General features: G+C 38.1%; 1 protein-coding gene across 1 annotated transcript in view; it reads right to left on the bottom strand.

The window, feature by feature from the left end:
* LOC130097528 (nesprin-1) overlaps nucleotides 1-20,221 on the bottom strand; it is a 104,078-nt gene that overhangs the window by 23,443 nt on the left and 60,414 nt on the right. Inside the window, exons 63-82 of the mRNA XM_056264402.1 lie at nucleotides 19,870-20,073; nucleotides 19,612-19,773; nucleotides 19,224-19,349; nucleotides 16,422-16,612; nucleotides 16,114-16,237; nucleotides 15,836-16,018; nucleotides 15,429-15,575; nucleotides 13,348-13,527; nucleotides 13,102-13,257; nucleotides 12,797-12,952; nucleotides 11,605-11,775; nucleotides 11,265-11,395; nucleotides 10,770-10,974; nucleotides 7,154-7,336; nucleotides 6,917-7,030; nucleotides 6,625-6,783; nucleotides 6,116-6,259; nucleotides 4,373-4,467; nucleotides 2,946-3,177; nucleotides 2,632-2,826 (exon numbers count right to left, since the gene is read on the bottom strand). Coding sequence (XP_056120377.1) covers nucleotides 2,632-2,826; nucleotides 2,946-3,177; nucleotides 4,373-4,467; nucleotides 6,116-6,259; nucleotides 6,625-6,783; nucleotides 6,917-7,030; nucleotides 7,154-7,336; nucleotides 10,770-10,974; nucleotides 11,265-11,395; nucleotides 11,605-11,775; nucleotides 12,797-12,952; nucleotides 13,102-13,257; nucleotides 13,348-13,527; nucleotides 15,429-15,575; nucleotides 15,836-16,018; nucleotides 16,114-16,237; nucleotides 16,422-16,612; nucleotides 19,224-19,349; nucleotides 19,612-19,773; nucleotides 19,870-20,073 — 3,258 coding nt within the window. The remainder of the gene's footprint in view (nucleotides 1-2,631; nucleotides 2,827-2,945; nucleotides 3,178-4,372; nucleotides 4,468-6,115; nucleotides 6,260-6,624; nucleotides 6,784-6,916; nucleotides 7,031-7,153; nucleotides 7,337-10,769; nucleotides 10,975-11,264; nucleotides 11,396-11,604; nucleotides 11,776-12,796; nucleotides 12,953-13,101; nucleotides 13,258-13,347; nucleotides 13,528-15,428; nucleotides 15,576-15,835; nucleotides 16,019-16,113; nucleotides 16,238-16,421; nucleotides 16,613-19,223; nucleotides 19,350-19,611; nucleotides 19,774-19,869; nucleotides 20,074-20,221) is intronic.

Below are 20,221 nucleotides of genomic sequence, written 5' to 3'. Positions count from 1 at the left end.
CAAATAATTTGTCTGTCCACACTAAAAGACAATGGAAACTTTCACATCACAGCTATTAAAGACACTAGGGGTGTAACAGTACAGTAACAGTTTGGTATGTTTTTGGTACGGCAGAGAAAAAAAGCTAAACTTTTTTTAAATTATAAAACAGGTTACGGTGCTATTGTAGTTGGGGGAAGTGATTTGAAGTGCGTACACTGGGATGCAAAATATGTTAGCAAGATATTTAGTTTCAAGCGATTAAAATAAAGCAAGTCTCATGTTTAACACAACTGGGATCGTGCACTTATCCAGTAGCACCTCACTCTGTGTCATTTCATTATTTTTTGAGATGTGTTCGCAACATCAATAAACTATATTGTCCCATCCGAGGCGGGAAACGCAGAGTTTGAAGTTGCGTTCTACACACCAGGGTGTGTAAGACTTTAAGACCTTTTTTAAGGCCTGCAAAAATAAAATTAATAGCGTATTGGTATTAAACCATATCCTAAACCATAAAATGACTGTAAAAATGGTGATTTAAACAACTATACAGCTCAAATAATACAAAGTTTTTATAAAATTACAAACCTCACATTTCAGCCTTTAAAGCAACACCAAGTAACTTTTCTTCTGCGGTCGCCCTACAGGTTGGAAGCGGAATTGTCCATTACCGCTGTCGTAAATAATTTAGCCTACCGCAGCCTACTTTCGCACGCACGCTCGCTGTTTATCCAGCACCTGCTTTGGAATGTTGTAGGGGTGTGCAAAAAAATCGATTCACATTTGAATCGCGATTCAATCTTTACCGATTCAGAATAGATTCATAGAATTCCAAAAATCGATTCTTTTTTTTATTTATTTTTTATGGCGTGCACGGGCGGAGTGGCAATCGGGTGAGTCGGGACTTTTACCGGTGGTTCGGTAGTGTTTCGAGGCTGCGAGGGCCGGTCTGATAAATAGTTACATTGCAAGTTCTTGCCGCCCGCTGGTCAAACTGTGCAGCCTCTCTGCTCAACCCGTAAATAAATGCATCGATCCGCAGATTATGTTTGAGTTCTTAATGGTCTGTAGATCTTTTGCCAAGCGTGTCAGAGGTTACGGGTTCTAAACCGCACTCGTATAGTTTTTTCTCTCTCTCATCAAAACCGAATATGTTCATCACGTTTGTGTGCATTTTATTTTGAGATTTCACCGGAACCACAACGGCGATATGAAGCGCGCGTCCGAGTGAAGACTGCGCGAGCCACAGAGAACACTGTATCCATGACACTGATAGCAGCGGCAACGAGCGCTTGATTTCAAAAACAACAGATCTCTTATTTAATAGCGAACTAAATGAATGCTCTGCTAGTTAACTGGAGATACCCGCAAATTACGCCTATGAACGACTTCACTGGATCTAAACAAATCAATCTAACCATAGATGTTACCAGTAGCGGTGGCTTTTTAAAATCTATTTAAAATTATTTCGCAAGGGTTCTATGACATTAGTATATTTTTAGGAAGTTCAATGTGCCCAGTCGAGTTCACATTTCAACAGTCAGCCTGGTAGCTGAAGTAGTCCTTAAACCACATTTAGCATAATTGTTTGTTTGATCTGACTACAGCACTTTAAAGCTAAATGTAAAAGCTTTTTATTTAAGTTTTATTTTAAACTTGAATTAAATGTATTTGAAAGCTGGCCAAAGCTTGGCACTTTGCACTTTGCACTTTTTAGTTGCAAAAGTTTTTATTTTTGTATGAAGACATAAAGTAATATCAAACTATATTTTTTTTTTATTTTTATTTTTTTATTGTGTCTACTGCAATCAATCACATAGGAAAAAGTAAACTACATTTATATACTGCGAATCGTTTTTTGAATCGAGAATCGTTTTTGAATCGAATCTTGAGACAAAAAATCGGTATCGAATCGAATCGTGACATTTTCTGAATCGTGCACCCCTAGTATGTTGCATGATTTCATGAAAGTATGATCTATTGCGACATCAGAAACGAAGAAAAAACAAATAATGACTATTGTAATGCTTGACGTAAAGCAAGTAAAATTAGTAGTTTTCTTATGTCTCATTAGAACTACAGAGACGCGACCCCGATCTGGCAATCTTACATAGCGTGGTTATAGCAGATATAGGACCGCAAAGCGAATCCAGAAGTGCCTTTCACCCTGTTATGACTTAATGAACCACTAAAACGATTTTGGAAACATTATTTAAAGGTAAAAAAAATCTTACTTAGTGTTGCTTTAAACCATTTTTAAGAAAAGGGATGTCAAAATGATAAATTATTATATACAATAATTTCAAAATATGATTATATATATTATATTCTAGATGCTTTATTCTAAAAAAAATTAATGCACATTAGCTTCTTATCGATCCACCGGTTAACATTTACAACACTACGAGTAAAAAATGGGTCAATCTTCGCATTGGTCTAAACAAAAACGGCAGATGTGCTGAATGAAAATGCAATTTCACTCTTCACGAGTTTGCAAGTACGATATAAACATGAAGTAAACATTGTCATAATTCATCAACAGCAGATCAAAGCAATCGCTTAGCACAAATGTGGACTATTCAGTGATTGTGAACTGCCAATTCCAACCCTATAAAACGGTCTGGGAGATGTGAGAATTGGATCACATACATGAGTTATGGTGTCTGCAAGAGCCTTTCTTTTCTCCACAAGGCCACAGCTTCGCTCCCACGTCTCCATGAGGGCATCCAGTTCAGACTGCAGGCATGTCTGTGTATGTGCATCTGTTAAGAGAAGGATCTGTCTGCCTGCCACCACAGTCTGGCTGTAGAGTTCTTCATGAAGCTGTAGTTGCTCCTCAGTCCACTGTGGGAAACAGAGCATGTAAGATAAACAGTATATGATATACAGAAGCTATCTGCATCCGAACTGGCGTTCAATGTATGCAGTCGGAAAGACAAAGTCTCATCACTAAATGATCTTACCTCAAAGTCTTTTATAGAGCACTGGAGCTGCTGTAAGCTGCACAGCGCCAGTCCTGCCGGTGGCAGAAGTTCTTCGATGTGTTTGATTAACTTTGAAAGTTTCCTCGAGCCTGCCTCATAGAGCTGCCAATGTCCCATAAGCCCCTCCAAATATTTCCCATGCTGCTGGACCCTCTGCTGTGTCCCCTGCCAACGTGTCTTTAGCTGGGTAAGCCTCAAGATCAGATGACTCCTGCTCACACTGGAATTTGTCAAATTTTCAAGATTTGCTAAAGGTAAATCGAGCCGCAAGTTATCATAGGCTAGTGAAGAACATTTACTTGGGTTAAAAGGGTTTAGTTCACCTAAAAGTTAATATTCTGTCATCAACTTCTCACACTCATGGGTTAAAAGGGTTTAGTTCACCTAAAAGTTAATATTCTGTCATCAACTTCTCACACTCATGTGGTTTCAAACACATTTCTTTTTTGGTCAACAAAACACAATTGAAGATATTTTTAATGAAACCAGAGAGGCTTTTGTCGCTCCATTGAAAGTCCATTCATCCAAAACATTGATGCTTCAAAAAGTTCATAAAAACATTGTAAAGTTAAATCGTCTGAATCGATCATAATATAAAGCTTCATGTCTCTTCATAAGACTTGGATTGAACGGTGCGATTCATATGGATAATTTTTGAACTGTGAAAGTTTTGTGGGTTGGACTCTCAGGTTTCATTAAATATATCTTCACTAGTGTTTCGAAGATAAATGAAAGTTGTATGTATTTGGAACAACATGAAAGTAAGCAAGAGATGACAAAATTGACATTTGTGAGTGAAATAACCCTTAATGTTGTGGTTTTAATCATTTTTGAAAAGAGACCATAGATGTCACAACAGATGAGCAACACATAACGAAGATGATAATATCATAAAACTAACTGCATTCCACTAGCCATTAGCTTTGCCACTCATCTGAAACACGAACTAACCACATTTATGTGCCTCTCTACATGACATTTGTTCTTGCAATCAAAACCAGACCTGAAAAACATCTTGAATGCAACTGTCCACGAGTTTCATATGAAGCAGCACTTATCGGCTGAAAAGAAAAATTATTTCATGCTGATAGCACATGCAGTTTCATTTCCTGAGTGCGAGCCAGCTTGTTCCAGTGCTGAGCTCAAAGGAGCTCTTCCACACCACATAACTCAGAGTTATGGCCCCAGCTGAAGGCCGTGGAAAAAAGAAAACGAAATAAAACAGTTGGAGAACCTTGGTTTTAATTACTCATCAGGTGACATCCAGTTCAGAAATTATTACACAACATTCTTTGATTTCTTATCCATGGCAGAGTCCCACACTGGAGGTTAGTAAGAAAATTCTGAGGTTACGGATTTTTTATAGTAGGGAATTAATTATTCAGTGCAGTGCTATAAAAGCTCACCTGTCCTCATTCTGACTGCTCTCCATGAAGCGTAAAACCTCATTGATCATGGCATCATGTAGCTGCTGGCTGATGATGACCTCCACTTTTAGCCTCTGAAAAATGTATTAATAATATATGAGCAGATGAGTTCTGTACAACCATTTTCAAAAAGTACTCTATTATAAACAGTTCCTGATACTCTTATTTAAAAAAAAAATGGAGTGAAGTAAAAAAAAAAAAGCCAATCAAATAACATTCAATATTAACTGTGTTTACATTAACAATATTCCAATATTAATCAGAATATAGCAATATTTAAATGTTAATCAGAATATGGTCAACTTCTAATTATGTATGTGTCATGTAAACATCTCAAATGATATAAAATTATTAGGTCAATATTCTGGTTTCTACAAATCATTAGCATTTAAATCATGTAAACTCCTTATTCGGAATGTCCACTGCAATGGAATATTCATTTATATGAACACATGTCTAAATGCAAGATATTCTGTGTGTTCTGTGATTGAAAATGAAAAAAAATAAAATTCAAGCAGTAGCGGAAAAACAAACCAGATTGCTATGTATACAAGAATATTCCAGCAGCATACACTACCGTTCAAAAGTTTGGGGTCAGTAAGGGTGTATTCACACCTGCCTTGTTTGGTTCGATTGAATCGAACTCTAGTTCGTTTCCCCCCTTGGTGCGGACCTTTTGGGCAGGTGTGAATACAGCAATCGAACTCGGGTGCGGACCAAACAACCGAACCGAGACCCAGCTGAAGAGGTGGTCTCGGTACGGTTCCAAACAAACTCTGGTACGGTTCGTTTACGGTGTGAACATGAACCGACCCAATTGCAAGAAAGCACTGCGCCTTTGAGTTAACAGGCTTCCGTAGTCGGAGATTTTTGCATAATGGTTTGTGTTATTGTTGTTCAAGTGCGAAAGAGAATTCCATTCCGGCGCGCTGTCTGGCCACACGATACTGTTGCGCGTCTTTCTGCGCGTCGTGTGTGTGCATCATTGGAATGGAATGAATGAATGAATGAGTGTGTGCATCAGGACATTCACATACAGAGCGTTCTCTTTAGTCTAATCGCCCATAGCTGCAAAAAAAAAGCTTTTACAGTTCATATAATGTAACGATAGTTACAATACAAGGATGATGCTGCGTTAAACTGGACAAACTTAAATCGCAAGCGTTAACATTGACAGCACTTGTTAGCAGTAGCCTATATACAATAAGAATCTCATTATTTGAATGTGTGAACATAGCCCCTCTCTATGAATGAAAACGTTATACCTTATCCGTCTTCTGCGCAGTTTCTTCATATTGCATTTGTACAGAATAACACAAAATTACTAAAATAACAAATATTGCAGTACGAAATCTCTCCATGCTGTGCCTTTTTTGCACTTCCTGATTTCCCTACTTGAGAATCCTTGTCCAATGAATGGACGACCTTTGCACACGTGTGGTTTTGTTGACAAATTTTGGTTCACTTGCAAAAAGAGCAGTGTGAAAGCGAACCGTACCAAAAAATATATAAATATATATAACTATCGGACTTTCCTGGTGTGAATATAATTTCCCTTATGTTCACCAAGGCTGCATTTATTTGATCAAAATTATACAGTAAAAACAGTAATATTGTGAATATTCAATATTACCCCCCCTCTCATTGTGAAGCAACAGTATTATACAGTAAACTGAATAATAGAAAATAATGTTCTAATGTATTTAACCGTATGCTCATTACCTGATGCGCAGCTAGCTGCTCTCTTACAGTAGCGTAGTTTCCAGACGTCTGATTGGATAAACCAGCCTCGATTTTGTCCAGGAGCTCCATCCAGCACTGGCACTTCTGTTGGAAGTTCTGAGCACGCAGTATCTCTCCATTCATCTTCCTACAGATAGAGATGTGCATTGGCATTCACCAGACACAAGGGCTGAGACAGTTTAGCTACAGCTAATGTTAGGGTGTTTGTTTTGGGGAAAAAAAGTAATAGTTTACCCAAACATGAAAATTCACCCTCATGTAATTACAAATTATTTCACCCCCACTGAACACAACAGGAGAGTTTTTGAAAGGGTTTGAAACAACCCGAAGGTGAGGAAAATGACAGAATTTGCACGTGTAGGTTAACTAGCCCTTTAATAAGATGTAATGTCCATATGGATAGATGCATAAAGCACTTTTTTTTGTATATTTCAGGGCTAAACCAAAATGTTTGAGAACTGAATAGCATTAGTGCAGTGAAGTTTCACTTGCCTGTGTCTATCTGTAGCCTGAGAGAAGACCTGAACCCACTCTGTGTTGAGGGTCTGCAACCTCTCTTCCTCCGTAGAGCTTAAGGAGAGGCTGAGTTTATTTTGATTCAGAGCAGCAAGGTTAGGGTTCAGCCCACTCAGATCTAATAGAACCATCTTTCAAACAGGAAATAAAAGGAAAAACATTTACATAAAATCAAACTATAACCTTTTAGTTCCCTCAGAAACATAAAGAGGGGGATGAAAATAAAATGATTGAAAATAACCTCAAGAAATGTCACAGATTCACCTTTAGTCTTTCCATGCTTGTGGTGACAGAGTTCAAAATGCTTTCAAAGTTTTTAAGTTGTTGCTCCAATGATTTCAAATCAGTGCTGAAACGGCAGTGCTCCTCTAGCTCCTCCTATGGACCGAGAACAGCACAACACTTTGCCATCATGATTGCCATCGGTGTGCAGATCAATCAGATTACTTTTACGTAATGTTGTATTTAGTAATTTAAAAGATCTAAACATGTCGCCCTCACCTGAACTTGTGCCCCAATCTCAGAAAGCGCCTTACCAAGATGCACATGGTCCCGTAATAGCAACCTGGTTTCTGATTTGATTAGCGAAACTGACTGGGGTTTCATCTGCCCAATGAGAAGCTTTGAGGCCTCCAGGACTTTTCCCACACTGCTTTGTAAGGCCGCCATGTCTTTCTCCAAAGTCTGTGAAAGACGAGCCACACAGGACATGACATAATTTGTCATCTCATACATTTGTTTTCTTAATGATTAAACTAGCTTTCAAAATTTGAGGGTCAGTAAGATTTCTAATAATTTTATTCAGAAATCATTAAATCGACAGTAAAAACATTTATAACATTAAAAAATATATTTTAAATAAATGCTGTTCTTTTAAAATGTTCTATTCAATGCAGTTTCCACAAAAATATTTGAGCAGTAAATCAGCATATTAGAATGATTTCTAAAGGACCATGTGACACTGAAGACTGGAGTGAAATAAATTCTCAATAATATTTTGTACGCTGCACGTTTCCCTTTAATGCTTTCTTTTTATATGTTCAACGTTTTATTGCACTTTGGTTAAACTCTGTTGCTTTTAAATGTGCTATAGAAATACATTTTGACTTGACTTGACTTATCTAGGAAGCCACTTTAACTATTTTTCTGAGTTAAGATGGAATTGGTAGAGGTTAGGATTTTTTTTATTACAAGAACTTCTGGCATCTACTAAAAACATTACAATTAAATAATTCGAGAAAGATTTAATTGAGGAGTATATGCAGACAGTGAGGGAGATTCATGTCATGAAAGCAAAAAAACACCAATTAGGGCTCTGGATAGATCATTTCACAGAAACATACTGTTGTGCTTTTGATAGCTTCAGAGTGTTTTGCATTTCTACATCATTCCTTTTATTTATTTAAAAAAATGTATCCACACATATTTGTTTTATTCAGACAATAAATTACTATAAAATATGTATTACTAATATACACTGAACAAAATTATAAACGCAACACTTTTGTTTTTGCCCCCATTTTTCATGAGCTGAACTCAAAGATTTCATTTTAGAGTGGCCTTTTATTGTGGCCAGCCTAACTGTGCGTTCACACCGGACGCGAATAGCGCGTCAAATTCGCGTCTACCGCGTCTAGTTTGACGCTTGACCACTTTGTGTTAATTCGCGTGTCAATGGCGAAATTGACGCGCGTAAAAACAAAAGTTTGAAGCGAAATTTACGCGCGTCAGAGGCGAAAGTTTCGAAACCCGTTGGCGGCCATCTTTTTAGATGTTTATCGAGCATTAGCATTAGCATTATTCGAGAGAGTCACCGCTCGTATATGCTCTGGAGAGCAGAAGCAGCTCCGTAGGGGACATTGTCGCTGTACTCGGGTCCACCAGAACCTCCGGAGGGTTTCAGGAGTTTCACAATTTGCTCCAGGAGCCAGGTTTGGTGGACCTAATGGTGAGGACGCCGACGAGGACAGCGTAGGCCGTATAAGCCCTCGGCCTCGAGTGGTCTAGCTATGCCTGTCGAGCCCGCTCTCTACAGCCCGGCGCGAGGTTCACCCTCGCCCGCATCCACCTAATCTGTCATTTATTTTTGTTTTGATAATAAATGAAGCCAGCCTCCAAAAGTGATTAATCTGTCCTGTGATTTTTCTCTCTCTCTCACACATCACTGTCCAGACACGAACTTATATGTTGGTTGTCTTTACATTATAATAATATTTCATATAATCTAGATATGGAATAAATAGCATTCAATGCAAAATGAATATGTCTCATATATTGAAATCAAGTTTTATGTGATAAAATATTTGCTTTGTTGTGCATTAGAACCACAGTCATATATTACAAAATAATTTATTGAAGCATCCAGATACTTCACCACGTGACAGCAGCAAGCAGCTAGGCTCCTGATTGGTTAACGCGGCGCGAATTGACGCAGAAGTTCAGATTTTTCAACTCGGGCGGCAGACGCGAATTCGCGTCAAACGCGTGAATGCACAAATAGCACTAACTAAATCATTCGCGCTTAACGCGCCAGACGCTCAATTCGCGCGAACTTGACGCGCGAATGAGGCGTATTCGTGTCTACCGCGCCGCGCTCTACGCCTCATTCGCGCCGCAGGAATTTTTTACGCGCGTAACGCGTCTTTGCATTGACTTAACATTGAAATCACTCGCGCCTGACGCGCTATTCGCGTCCGGTGTGAACGCACCATAAGGCACACCTGTGCAATAATTTTGCTGTCTAATCAGCATCTTGATATGCCACACCTGTGAGGTGGAGGGATTATCTCAGCAAAGGAGAAGTGCTCACTAACACAGATTTAGACAGATTTGTGAACAATATTTGAGAGAAATAGGCCTTTTGTGTACATAGAAAAAGTCTTTAGATCTTTGAGTTCAGCTCATGAAAAATGGGGGCTGAAACAAAAGTGTTGCATTTATAATTTTGTTCAGTGTATATTAAATATTATTAGTTATTATTTAACTGTAACAAAAAACAAAAAAAAACAAAAAAAAACAGAACACCAATGATTAAATAAGAATTAAATAAGAACTGATAAATAAAGAACTGATACAAAATTCAATGTTATTTTGTGTTATTATTTGTTAAGAGTAGTGCAAGTCTCATTGGTATTTTTAGTCCACTGAAAAAAACTCCATCTCAGATCTCAATGTTCCTTCTTTTCAAAACCACAACTGAACTGAAGTACTTCAGACTCATCTGCAGGACTCAACAACAATTTAGCACTTACCAAGCACATGCTGAAATTGGTAAAAAAAAAAAAATCAGATTTGTTTGTCACTGTGCATTATTACTTTGCAAAATATGTTATTTTCTTAAAGGTACAACCCAAACCAGTACTTTTGTACTTATTTAAAGGATTAGTTCACTTTAAAAAAAAACTTTTGCTTATAATTTACTCACCCCCATGTCATCCAAGATGTCCATGTCTTTCTTTGTTCAGTCGAAAAGAAATTAAGGTTTTTGATGAAAACATTCAAGGATTTTTCTCCATATAATTCAGCTGCACTGAAACTGTCATTTGGACATTGAACCGTTTGGGGCCCATTGAAGTCCATTATATGGAGAAAAATCCTGGAATGTTTTCATCAAAAACCTTAATTTCTTTTCGACTGAAGAAAGAAAGACATGGACATCTTGGATGACATGGGGGTGAGTAAATTATCAGCAAAAGTTGTTTTAAAAGTGAACTAATCCCCCCCCCCCCTCCTCCTTTTGTTGGCCATTAACCTGTGTACTTGCTGTGTTTTGTAACTAACCTATTGTATTTTGCTTGATTTCTTGTATGCAGTGGGCTCTCACCTGACATTAGCATGCATTTTCAGTAATTTTTAGGTAATTAGAGGCCAATAATCATATTAGAGTTTAAATCGAAAATGACCACCTCATTTAATTATCAATATTAATTTGATAATTAATATGATAAATAAGATAAATAAGTAATATGTAAAATATTTTAAAAATTTTCGATCATACAGCATCTCTCTCTGATTACACTGGAGATGAATTTGTAAATGCTTTCCAGCTAAAGAATATCCAGATACTATCCGAATGGGAAACGGTGTGAAAGGGGCCTAGATACTATAAATTACTCACACTGATGCTCTGCATCCTGTTGTTAAGAAGCTCTACAGTGTTTTCTTCTCTGTCTGAAGAACTCATTAGCTCTTCAAGCCAATTCCAGTGCTGATTTAGAAGAACACAGCACTCTCCTGTGAGACGGTTGTATTCCAGCCAGAGCCGCAATTCATTCTGGGCCATTCGTAAATCTGCATGCACATCCTCAGTCACTGATAGATGTCTGAAAACAAACAAAACAGACATTAATACCCACATAGGGGCAGACAAACACAACCTAATAATCAAACATGTTCTGTCCTCTCTTTGCATCACATTTCCTTTTAGTGGATCAGTTTGTTTGCTGATTCATTATTCAACTAAACCATCAAATGAACAGACTCATCTGATAATTTACACAGCTTCCTCAACATTGATGTTGACAATATTGCCAATTTGGTGCCATTTCAAAGTGCAATTTCAGATTAAATGGCGAATATAAAAGGAGACGGACTGGAAAGTAAAATTGCTTACCGAGTTCTCTCCTTCTCGAGATGATCGGACAGCAGTTTAGATGCGCAAGGCTTGAGTTTGTCTCTTAAGTCAAAGAACACCTCAGTTAAGTTGTTCCAGGTCTCTGATAGGTTCAGCTCCCTTTCAAGTTCCTGTTAGGAAGTATGCATGATATCATATCCTACAAATAACATTGTTCCTGTACCACTGATGGCAATGTTGAATATTAATATTATTTGTATTCCCATGTTGGGAGAATAAAGTTGGTGCCTAAACATTAATGTTTAAAATGTTAACTTCACAACTTACAAGTACAACATTCACTGTACAATCTTTTTATTTTGTCAGACTGTTTACTCACTTGCAGATGTTCCACATGAATTCGGTTCTGCTCAGTTGAGAACACAGGAACTCTGCACAGCTCCAGTCTGTAGGCCACCCTGGTTGTTTGTAGTTCTGCTGCACTCATTTCAGATTCAAAGTGAGCCCACTTATCCTTGATTGGCTGCAAATCTAGCCTGAGAGCATTTATCTAAGAAAAAAAACACACACATGCTGCTAGGAAAAACATTTCTTTGGCCAATCAAAAATAATGAATGAACTCTGACTGGACACATTTGAAGTTGTTGTAAAACAATCAATAAAACACAAATCAAATGAATTCGTATATGTATAAGGAAAGTATGCTTCTTAACAACTGTAAAAACAACTATATTTCCTGAGTAACCCAACAAAGAGGAAAATAGAATAAAGAAGAAAAAAAACATGTACACACTGCAAAAATTGAAACACGCATTTAAACGAGGGAGTGAATACATTTTCATTCTGTGTGTGTACGGAATACAGAAGTCACTCCTGATCATGCAGTGTTTGGCACAGTGATTTCACAACATTTCTGGCATCTCATGGCTGTAAACAAGACACATGGATGCAAAAAGTGCTAAAGTACAAAAAATATTGCAATATAAAATAAATAAAATAATATATCGATGATATATTTTTGATGAAATAAATATTATTAATAATTCATATAAAAATATTAATAAGTACCAAAGACTTAAGACCACTGAGTGTTTCATGCTGCCTTTAAACATACACGGCATAAAATGTAGCTGCAGTGTTTACTGTTCAAAAGTGTGGGGTTTTTGGAAAAAAGTCTCTTATGCTAATCTAGGCTGCATTTATTTGATAAAAAATTCAGTAAAACAGAAATATTGTGAAATATTACAATTTACTTGGTTTTCTTAAAAATGTCATTTATGATGGCATGATAGCATCATTACTCCAGTCTTCAGTGTCACATGATCCTTTAGAATCATTCTAATATGCTGATTTGCTGCTCAAAAAACTTTTTTCTTTTTTTATCAATGTTAAAAACAGTTGTGCTGCTTAATATTTTTGTGGATATTGTGACACAGATCAATTTAATGCATTTTTGCTGAATGCAAGTAGGTATTATTATTTTAATCTTACTGACCCCAAACTTTTGAAAGGTATATGGCCAATGTGCACAAATTTACTGATGCATTCCAGAACAGGGAGTACAAACTTGCCTGTTGACTCAAAGCTTGGCAATCCTGGATGGCTGAATTCACCTGCTTGGAGAATGCTTGATCTCCAGGATGTTCACCATCCTGCAGCCCGAACAGGTGAAGAGCTCCCAAACCTTTCAACTCAGAGGACTTCACCTGCAGCTTTTCCTCTGTCTCCTGGAATGAAGCAGTGTCAGAGTTTCCAGATATCTCTCACTCCCCTTTTTACAAAGCAAGTCATTTGACTCACTGGATTTCACTCTCACACCCACAAACAACATTTGCAGCATAAAATCGTCAAGCTAGTTGTGAGATAAGAGACTCACCTCACACTCCTGTAATGTTTGCTCAATCTGCAAGCAGCTCTCTGGTCTCCAGCTGCTTCTCACCCATTCCATACGTTGAGAGATCCAGCTGTGCAAACAGCGCAATCGCTTTTCTTTATCTGTGCAGACCTGCCACTGGTCCTCAACACTGTGTATCTGGAGACAGAAGAACCCATCACGTTTTAAATGTGATGGCTTTAGCCGGTTATACAGGTTAGTACAGCATTGTTGTATGTCTGCACTAACCTCACTGTCAATCTTGGCCTGTAGAACAAGCCAATTAAGATTGAGAGCACTCAGTCGCTCGGCAAAGAGGATGCGCTCACTGCGATTGGTGGGTTCGCTCACTGACCCCACCCCCTCCACAGACTGGTGGTTCAGAAAGTCAACACATGACTGGTGACTGCTTACTTCAGCCTTAATATCCTAATATGTAAAAACATGGAATATAATACATGTCAGAGTTTCCTACATAATTCATTTTTGTAGAAGGGTTATCAAAAAGTGACAGTAAAGACATTTATAATGTTACAAAAGATTTCTTTTTCAAATAAATGCTGTTATTTTGAACTTTCCATTCATGAAAGTATCCAGGAAAAATATCCAATCAGAATTTTAGAATGATTTCTGAAGCTGCAAGTATAAACTTGGAAAAAATATTGTTTTGTTCATCTAGAGTTATTTTATTGCTATATATATATGAAGAGTTCAGATGCAAAAGCCTCTAAGTGCCATCAGAAATTTTCTTCTAGAATGATCATTTTTATCAAGCCGTATATTTATTCAGTAATTTCACTTAAATGACAATGAAACTTACCTATTAATTGTCATTTAAGTGAAATTACTGAACTTAAATATACAAGCTTGATAAAAATGATTCAGATGGCACTTAGAGGCTTTTGCATCTGAACTCTTCATATACATATATAGCTATAAAATTATGGAGGGATTATTGGGTCAGATTGAAAACTAAAAGTCTAAAACTAAAAGTCTTAAACGAAAACCAAAAGTCTAAGTTTGAAACTAAAAGTCTAAGTCGAAAATGAATTTGGTATTTAGGATTGGGCATTTGGTATTTAGGATTGGGCATTTGGTATTTAGGATAGGGCATTTCGTATTTAGGATTGGGCATTTGGTCATTTAGCCATTTAGGATTTAATTCAAGATTGCAATGTTGGAGTGTGTGCGCAAAGTTCAAACTGCAAAGTGTGTATATTTGTGTACACTCGCAATAAAATACAACATTGTGCCTTTGTCACACTCTAAAATCTTGTCAAACTGTAACCTACAACTGTCACCCAACCAAAATCACACACACACACACACACACACACACACCTAGTTCGATCGCGCCCGCGCCTCCCCCCTCTCTCTCTCTCTCTCTCTCTCTCTCTCACACACACACACACACACACACACTCTCTCTCTCTCTCTCTCTCTCGCGCGCGCACACACACACTCCAGCATTGCAATCTTGACATCGCAGCCTGTTTATTATGCTGCGTTCACACCAAACGCGAATAGAGCGAAATGTATCGCTATTTAGAGTTTTGTTTATTTTTATACCGTATATTCTCCGTGTAAATTCGTGCACCGAACCGTGACGCCCGTAGGCTACCGTTTCGGTTCAATAGGAATACATGAACTGTTCCAGTACCCCTATACAACGCTGTCATTAAGTTGAAGTTATCACATTATAAAGTACAGTCCTCGCTCCAGACCATGACCTGCTCACTCGCTCTGTTCGGTTTCATTACAGTGTGCTCCTTAGCACTGGAGCTCCCTCTGCTGTCCATAAGGTGCATCTGCACCAGCCATTTCAAACCCAGCCTCCAGTATTTGGGCCACACCTTCTTATTTGCATACACTCCTCAATCCTCAATCCTCAAATGCCCAATCCTAAATGGCTAAATGATTAAATGCCCGATCCTAAATCCCTAAATGCCCAATCCTAAATCCTAAATGGCTAAATGACCAAATGCCCAATCCTAAATACGAAATGCCCTATCCTAAATACCAAATGCCCAATCCTAAATACCAAATGCCCAATCCTAAATACCAAATTCATTTTCGACTTAGACTTTTAGTTTCAAACTTAGACTTTTGGTTTTCGTTTAAGACTTTTAGTTTCAAACTTAGACTTTTGGTTTTCGTTTAAGACTTTTAGTTTTAGACTTTTAGTTTTCAATCTGACCCAATAATCCCTCCATATAAAAATAACTATAGAGTCTAGACGAACCAAACAATATTTTTTCCATTCCTACCTTGAAATAATCAGTAGGAATTTATCCAGAAAACCAGAAATAATAAAAGAGTAGGTGCAATACCTTCAAAGCCTGTAGATGTCTAGACAGCTCAGAGGAGCCCAGGGCACAATGGACCCCTGAGCTTTCATCCTCCAGTTGTCTCTCTACATGCTCCAGCCAGGAGGTCAAATCAGCCAAGACTTGACTGTGAGACTGGCTTGTCAACATCTATCAGGAGGGCAAAAAGATGTTTACAAAAATATATATCTGCTTGTTAGAGCTTTGCTTCTAATAGATCGACGAGGGAGGAGATGGAAGGAGAGAGAGAGAGAGAGAGAGAGAGAGAGAGAGAGAGAGAGAGAGAGAGAGAGAGAGAGAGAGAGAGAGAGAGAGAGAGAGAGAGAGAGAGAGAGAGAGAGAGAGAGAGAGAGAGAGAGAGAGAGAGAGAGAGAGAGAGGAAGAGAGAGAAACTGAGACATTATTTGTACTTGTTGCTGTGTCTGGTGGAGGGTGGGTAGCATGTTAGTCAGGTTCGTCCATTCCTGCTCAAGTTGAGCCAGTTGTCTGCGCAGACCAGGAGCTTTCCTCTCAGTCAGCTGCAGAATCTGCATGCCTGTGCTTTCTGCAGAAGCTTTCTGTGCCGAACGGAACACCATCTCCTTGAAGAACTCCTGTGGCACACAACCAGAACCAAGGTCTCATATTTTGCATTATGTGGTCACATGATATAAAAAAGAGAGATGAACTCTAATAAAATTCTAGTCACCATGATCTGGGTCAAGACAATTCTGGAGTCCAGTAGACCAGAATCGGAGAAACTGTTCCACTTCTGAACCCGTTCATGAGCACAACTCATCCACTCCTCTAGTTCTGTTGAGTCACGCTGAAACCTACCCACATACAAATACACAGAAATACACACCTTTATGTTACCTGATAGAACAATGTGTCTTCTAAACCAGTATTTCTCAACTGGTGGGTCGCATTTACCACTACACCATTTAATTCTTCCAACGAAATTACATTTTGCTCATTTTAATCATTTCTTATTTGGTTACTGTGTTTTTCTCAAACCTTTCATAATTCTTTCTGATCTTCTGTGTGGAATGTATCTTCTGCTGTAGTTGATTATGAAGATCTTTCCAGCGTATTAACAGTCGTGATTTGGGGGAGGTCTGGCAGCAACCCTTTTTCTGTAGGGTCCTGAGTCGGTCTTGGATCCCCCACATCTGAGGTCTTGTGTCTTCCAGGACTTTGTGCAACCTCTGACAACGAGAGAGTGAAAAAGGAAAGGAAAAGTTTGCAAGTTAATGGCTAAAATATGGAAAACCATGGAGAAAAAAAATATTTCAATTAACTCAGTTACTCAAACCGATTGTGATTCAGATGTACTGATGTGGTCAGATGTAGTACTTTGACTGCAAAGTTTGTGAATCGCTGCTCTATCTCATTTCATCCCTCCACCCCCTTATCTCTCTCAGCTTCACCCGCTTGCTCAGATGGAGCGACTTGTGGGAATGGGAGTGAGATATACATCTATTACAGACACAAAAAGGGTTGCTTGATGTTCCTCCTATATCAATCCAGAGTAATGAGCTTTGGTAGTTATAAAGGGGGAAATAATATGAACGCAACCAACCATGCGCTGCTAACTGTTCCGCGTGAGTCACCATAGCTGAGAAATTAGCTTTCGTAATAGTGAGAGGGACAATCACAAAAGTGCGGCCAATGCAGGCAGCAGAACATGAAGTTTCCACAGATATGGCACCTGTCGTTCTGAGTAATTTAATCAGGAACATTGTGTGCTGGACCAAAAAAGATTCTCATGCAACATATAGCCAAAGAAAGGAGAAGACCCTCTAAGTGCCCTAGAATTTGAAATTGAATTTATCTTGGCATAGTTAAATAACAAGAGTTCAGTACATGGACATGACATACAGTGAGTCTCAAACACCATTGTTTTCTCCTTCTTATTTAAATCTCGTTTTTGAAAAACACCCCTGAAAAATAGGCGAATCTCCACATAACAGCCCATGTTCAATGCCAGGCGGAACTGCGCAGCCGAATCATCGGAAGTTCTGCAGGTGAAGAAACAAGCGAGGATCATAGGGAAAATGGCAGATTGTTCTAGGCTGTGCAGGGGATGTGAGGACTTTTCATACCCTTCCCACAGAAAAGAAATGTCAACAGGCGTGGTTTAATTCAACAGTTTAATTCGAAGTTGTTAGTTTGCTCTGCCCATTTCACCACGGATTATTTTCTAACCTGGGACAATTTCAAGCAGGCTTCTCTCAGCGTCTCATACTGAAGAAGGGGGCAATTCCAACTATATTCCTGCAAGCGGTAACTAGTGATTTTATTAACAATAATTTACACTGTGTTATCTAGATCCAGCGCAAGATCCTAGTACAGTAACAAATAGCAAGCTCCAAGTAACGAGCATACATAACTAAATAGTATGACAAAGTATTTACGCTGAGGTTAATATTTCTTGCTTGTGTTGTCATATAAATCTACAAAATAATACTGTAGATACATATGTAAATTCCCTTTTGTCAAATAATTTTACTTTCGTCTATTTCATCAACAACACGTCAGGGGCTAACTATGTTAGTGTAGTTGCTCACAGATAGTGTTAGCTCACTCGATCCTTCTAGCTAACGTCACATTCTCCACCACATAAGTTGAAGCTATATTTATTTGACAAGGCATCTAACGTTAGTCCATTTGTTAAAATGTTTTAATTTTTGAAAACTGACTTATGATTGTTTTGCACGCTTGTATTTCAGAGTGTGTGCAGTGAAACAGCCAATCAGAGCAGAACTCCTCATTACTATTCATGACCCTTCCAAATAAGGTAAAAACAGACCATTTCATTCTAGTTGAAAATGGACCTGTAAAACCATTTTAACATTTTAAATGCCCTTAAATAAGCCACATACCCTCTATGTAGATATCAGAGACAAAATTAAAATATTATTTCAACACATTCTAGGGCACCTTTAACTTTGCTCCCCTCACACACCTCAGATTTGTATTACTTCTGCTGCTTTAGATGGGTAGTACTCAACCAAATAACTAAAATGGACAGGAGTCCTCCATCGCCCAAGTCAATTATAACTTCTTTGTGACTTAATAATTCAGACAAGAGTAAACTGTGTTGCATCTAATTTGGACAGAATGTTTATTTTATCGTTTACAACACGACATGGGTCTGAGTACTGAAAAAAATATTTTCTTAATCTGCAATTGTCTTATTTTCCCAGTAAAATTCTTAAAAAAAAAAAAAAGAAGTAAAAAACAAGATTTTTTCTATAGATTTATATAAATAAATATACAGAACCATTCAAAAGTTTGGTTTAGTAAGACTTTTTTTTAATGTTTTTTTAAAAAGAAGTCTCTTATGCTCACCAATAATGCAATTATTTGATCAAAAATGCAGTAATATTGTGAAATTATTACAAATTTACAAATACAAAAATGTCATTTATTCCTGTGATGCAAAGCTGAATTTTCAGCATAATTACGCTAGTCTTCAGTGTAACATGATCCTGATGTTTTGCAACTCAAGAAACTTTTCTTATTATTATCAATGTTGAAAAATAGTGCAGATTAATATTTTTGTGAAAACCGTGATTTTTTTTTTTCAAGCTTTAAAAACAAGGCAAAGCATTTATTAGAAATATCTGAACTCTTTTGTAACTTTATACATGTCTTTTCTGTCACTTTAGATCAATTCAATATACCTTTTCTGAATACAATTTCTTAAAACAACAACAACAAAAATCTTACAGCAAACTTTTGAACAGTTATTTTTTCCAATAATACCCAGGAGGCAGGGAGCCATTAGCATTCCCATAGATGTGGGAAACAAACCTCATAGGACTGCTCTTGACCCTGCAGGTCTCCTTCCAGCTCTAAATCCAGACTGGACAAGTCTGTCTCCATCTCATTCAACTGATTGCACAGTCTCTCGGTGACCTCCTCGTACCAAGACCACTCCTGGAACACACATACAGAGCGCTAAGAGAGTGATTTTGTTGCATAAAATGGATCAACATAAATACGCATGTCATATACTCCTATGAAATATCTGTTTAGTAATTTTGAATTAGTCCTAACTACAGTGTTAATCGACGCAATGAGTGCCTATTTGTAAATTGGATCAGTAAAAGACTAAATTATGACAGCGATAATGAGAATGTTTAATGAAATGAATAAGATTAATGAGATTAAGGTCTGAGGAAGTATCATTTCTCTGTACCTGTAAACTGTGCTGCATTTGGATCCCATGACTTTGTGCTTGATCCTGTAGATCTGAAATAAACTGCTCCACCTCTGCTTGGCCCGGCAGTGCCCCCTCTGGCAGCTTATGGTATAGCAGCTTTACAGTTACAAGGTTCTGCCCCAAATCTTGGAAGTATTTCTGGAAGTGTTACCAATCAAGTGCAAACATTGTGAGAGTCATGTAAGAGGTCAAAAAAATTGGTCCTAAATTGGTCAGTTAAAATATATAGTGTACCTTGTGTCCTCTGAGCTGACTGTGCAGCTGGCTGTAGTTTTGTGGCTGTGCATCCTGACTGCGCAGCAGCCGCTCTGAGCCCAGCTCCAGGAGACCCCGTAGACCCTTCAGAAGAGCTTCAGAACATCTCTGGTGCTCAACATTAATCTGTCCTGCTGATCTCCACCGGTCAATTGCAAAAGTCCACGTGCTGCCCTGCAGACTCTTACAGAACAAACACTTGTATTAGTACATCAGAACTGACCCTTCGCTAAGCCGTGCTTTACACGTCACTGATCGATCCTACATCAGCAACTATTGCTAAGGCTAATATAAGACAAGTTTGTGAACTTTCTAAAGTACAATGTGTATT

Source organism: Rhinichthys klamathensis, unplaced genomic scaffold (genome assembly GCF_029890125.1).
Source record: "Rhinichthys klamathensis goyatoka isolate OS25496 unplaced genomic scaffold, OSU_Roscu_1.1 h1tg000221l_1, whole genome shotgun sequence".
NCBI lineage: Eukaryota > Metazoa > Chordata > Actinopteri > Cypriniformes > Leuciscidae > Rhinichthys > Rhinichthys klamathensis.
This window is presented reverse-complemented; position numbering and strand designations above follow the sequence as displayed.